The 3,461-nt window shown below is 34.7% G+C and overlaps 1 protein-coding gene across 1 annotated transcript in view; it reads right to left on the bottom strand.

Annotated features, from left to right (window-relative positions):
- Positions 1-3,461, bottom strand: part of LOC107712209 (uncharacterized) — a 24,465-nt gene that overhangs the window by 20,596 nt on the left and 408 nt on the right. The window contains exons 2-3 of the mRNA XM_016517409.1: positions 3,019-3,342; positions 2,100-2,296 (exon numbers count right to left, since the gene is read on the bottom strand). Of these exons, the coding sequence (XP_016372895.1) occupies positions 2,100-2,296; positions 3,019-3,342 (521 nt within the window). The remainder of the gene's footprint in view (positions 1-2,099; positions 2,297-3,018; positions 3,343-3,461) is intronic.

The following is a 3,461-nucleotide window of genomic DNA, read 5'->3' as shown; positions in this document are numbered from 1 at the left end:
TTAATGATATTTATTATTAATGTCACGAAAATTGTTATAGGCTACTTATTGCCTATCAAATATTGGGTCAAATAAAGGCAATAAATCACTTTTATAAAGGTTTACTAATACTATAGTTAACTCTGGATTCAAGAATTAGCTTTTCATTACAGCAACTACAAAGGAGAATTTAATTAGTTACTTAATGAGTTACTTTAATTGAAGAAAAATATTAATTCAATAATTAAGAGCTTGCAATATAATGGAATATTAATATTGTTAAATGCATTTTAAGAATTCAAAAATATCATTTGTTTTCGTGTTATTTATTAATAAATAATTTATTCCAATTGCCCTAACCCCAGCAAAACATTTATGGGGGACTGTGTGGGCCAGATGGGCTGAATTTTAGCACCAGATTTAAACTAAACCCCTTAAGGGAGCTGTATATGCTCAAAAGTTGTTGCTGCTTCTGGAAACCTGTTTGCTTTGGCTTCATATATCTGGTGTTATTGTATTTATTCTTTTAATGTGTTGTAGCCTGGAATATTTAGTGTGCATAATCATTGTATCTCTGTGTGTTGGAGATTTGATAAAAAAAAAAAATATTTCTGTGGTAGAAAATGTTGTGGCACCAAGATAGGCTACTATGAAGGGGCCCTTGGGTTTGCTATAGCCCCAGGGCCCTATCCGGGCCTGGACACTGGTCATCTTTTGAAATGAAAATTTACATATTTACAAAAACTACCTCACTAATCTGAAAATAATCTTTAACTTTAGCTGCTCCTAAATGAAATGTAATGAAACGCATATAAGAGGTGCAATTAGAGAATTGAGATGTCCTACAAGATGGCTGAGCTCGATCGGTCTTTCATGTCTTAACAGTTGAACAATTTTCATGTCTTAACAGTTGAATATTCTGTTTGATCTGCTGCAATGACATCCTGCAAGGAAACATCACATTCAAAAATAAAATCGAGTAGGTTCAAACACACTGAATTATAAAAGTGAAGGACAGAAAAATTTAAAACAGCAGCTCTATTTCCCACAGTTGAGCAGAATAAGTGAAGAAAACCTTTCAGCGTCATTACATCAGAGAGCAACAGAGCAGTGTGATAGCATATTCACAGACACATACACAACAGACTTCAGGTATTTAAAGAAGCTGAGGGTGTTTACACATGCACAGGCAGAGTTCACACAGAAATACAATATATCTTACCATACTCTTAACCCGATATGCACAGAATGTTGTATCAGCATAAAGTATCTCTTCCTCTTGAGCCTTAACTGTTTTAATAATAATCACACATTTAATAAACCTAACTACATTTAATATACTTTTTTTATTATATATATTTTGCATGTCAATACTTGCCTTCTTTTTCCGATTGTTTACACTTTCTGTGGCAGTACATCAAACCTACAACTGCAACAATGAACACCAGCAGGAGCGCTATAACAACTATTGAAGTGTTGAGACGTGAACCCTCTTCCCATTCTGTAATGCACAGAAAAGAGCCAATAGTGTAATCTTAATAGTTTAATCTTTAAAAAAATAAATCATTATGGTGATGGAATCTGTCATTGAACATATTACATTTTACCTAAGCATGTATTCAAATAAAGTACTTGAATATTTTGATATTCGAATTCTGTCACAACATGTCTGATATTCTGCAGTGTTTACAATCATTAAAGAAATTATTTGATGAACTCTTTTTTTTTTTAATTTGTTAAAGTATTTCCTTTTGAAACAGGATTTTGTGTGGGACAAAAGGCATGTCATTTTTTTTTTTAACTGCCAACAGGCTTTCATTTAAGACAAATGTCACACCTTGATTGGCTAGCTAGACAAACATTTGTATATGATAATATCTGCTAACAATGAACTGTCAATATGTAAATAACATTACAGATGAGCGAACACCTCAAAACACATAGACAAGGACTAAATATTTCAATAAACACCATTTTTTATTCATTTAACACAATTAGAGGAAAAGAGATAATGTGATACCTGAACATGGCTGACAGAGATCAGTGTTGTTGAGATGCGTAGTCCTGTTAGTGAATGAATAAGCCACAACACAGCTGTAGGAATCATCCAGACACTCAATCTCCAGAGATAGAGAGAGACTGATGCTGAGATCAGACACACTGATGCTGGACAATAAACTGTTTCCTTTGTACCAGGAGAGAGTCACATCACTCACATTCAACACTGAACACAGCAGTGAACAATTCTGACTTGATGATGGTGATGTAGATGAACAGTTTGAAGAGTTACTGGTGATGACAGGAACAGGCAGAAGAGCTGAAAAACATTAAAAAAAAGTTGTTCAGCAAGAACAATTAAACATAAAAACTCTGCCTTTGCTATACCATATTTGTGTTTTTTTTTTTTTTTTACTTTGATTCTGATGCTTTCAAAATGTAACAGACTGGTGATGATGTCCGTTTGTTTATTTCCTTAACGCCATTCCGGCATCTCTTACCACATTCATGGCGAGAACCAATTAATCCATACACAAGTCGATCCATACACAAGTCTTGTCTTTACACACTCGTCCGGGGACAATTTAGAATCTTCAATTGACCTAACCTGCATGTCTTTGGGCTGTGGGAGGAAACTCCACACAGAAAGGCCTCCTGTCCCTGCCTGCGCTAGAACCAGGGATGATGTCAGTTATATTTGCATACTAAATTGACTTTTCATTCTTACACCAATTTATCCATCTAAACTGTAATGAATACATTTTCTTTCTCTTTCTAAATGTGGCTTTGCAGCTTTGTACGTAAAACTTCAACACTATTGTCTTTCTTCCTTCTATTCATAAGTATTTCCATCAGGAAATATAAAACAATAGCACATTATAAGAGAACTGTCTTGCAAAACAGAGTGTAGAAAAGAAGTTTCACGTACACTTTGGTTTGTCATTAAATGCTTATAAATCACAGATGAATCAGGAGAAAACTGTTTTAATTTTGAGAATCATCACAGTCTGGATCATCATGGGCAGGACACCAATTACTCACCATAGACAGTAACACTGAATCTCTTGTTTGAAGTTCCTCTGTTGTTGATGTTCTGTAGTTTATAAAGTCCAGTGTGTTCAGTTCTGATGTTTCTGATGGTCAGAGATCCAGTTTGATTGTCCATCTGGAGTCTTTTCTCAAATATTGTATTAGTGGCATCTATATAGATGGTCTGTCTGTGGATTTCAGCTATTCGCCTCTCTTGAGGTCCAAACATCCACAGTGTGTGATCATCTCTCTGTACTTTAACATCAGTGTTTAGAGTGACAGAATCTCCCTCCATCACTGATACTGACTTCATTACATCTGTATCACCAAACACACCTGGAGAAAAACAGTTTATATAGCAAATGAAAAACCTGTTTAAGTTCAAACAGAATATTAATGAGGAAGATCCACCAGGACAAATGTTATTGCTCTTAAGGCAAGACACTTCAGGCAAA

Source organism: Sinocyclocheilus rhinocerous, unplaced genomic scaffold, assembly GCF_001515625.1.
Source record: "Sinocyclocheilus rhinocerous isolate Xijiao unplaced genomic scaffold, SAMN03320098_v1.1 scaffold5970, whole genome shotgun sequence".
Taxonomy (NCBI): domain Eukaryota; kingdom Metazoa; phylum Chordata; class Actinopteri; order Cypriniformes; family Cyprinidae; genus Sinocyclocheilus; species Sinocyclocheilus rhinocerous.
The sequence above is the reverse complement of the archived record's forward strand: the minus strand, read 5'-3'. Positions and strand labels throughout refer to the sequence as shown.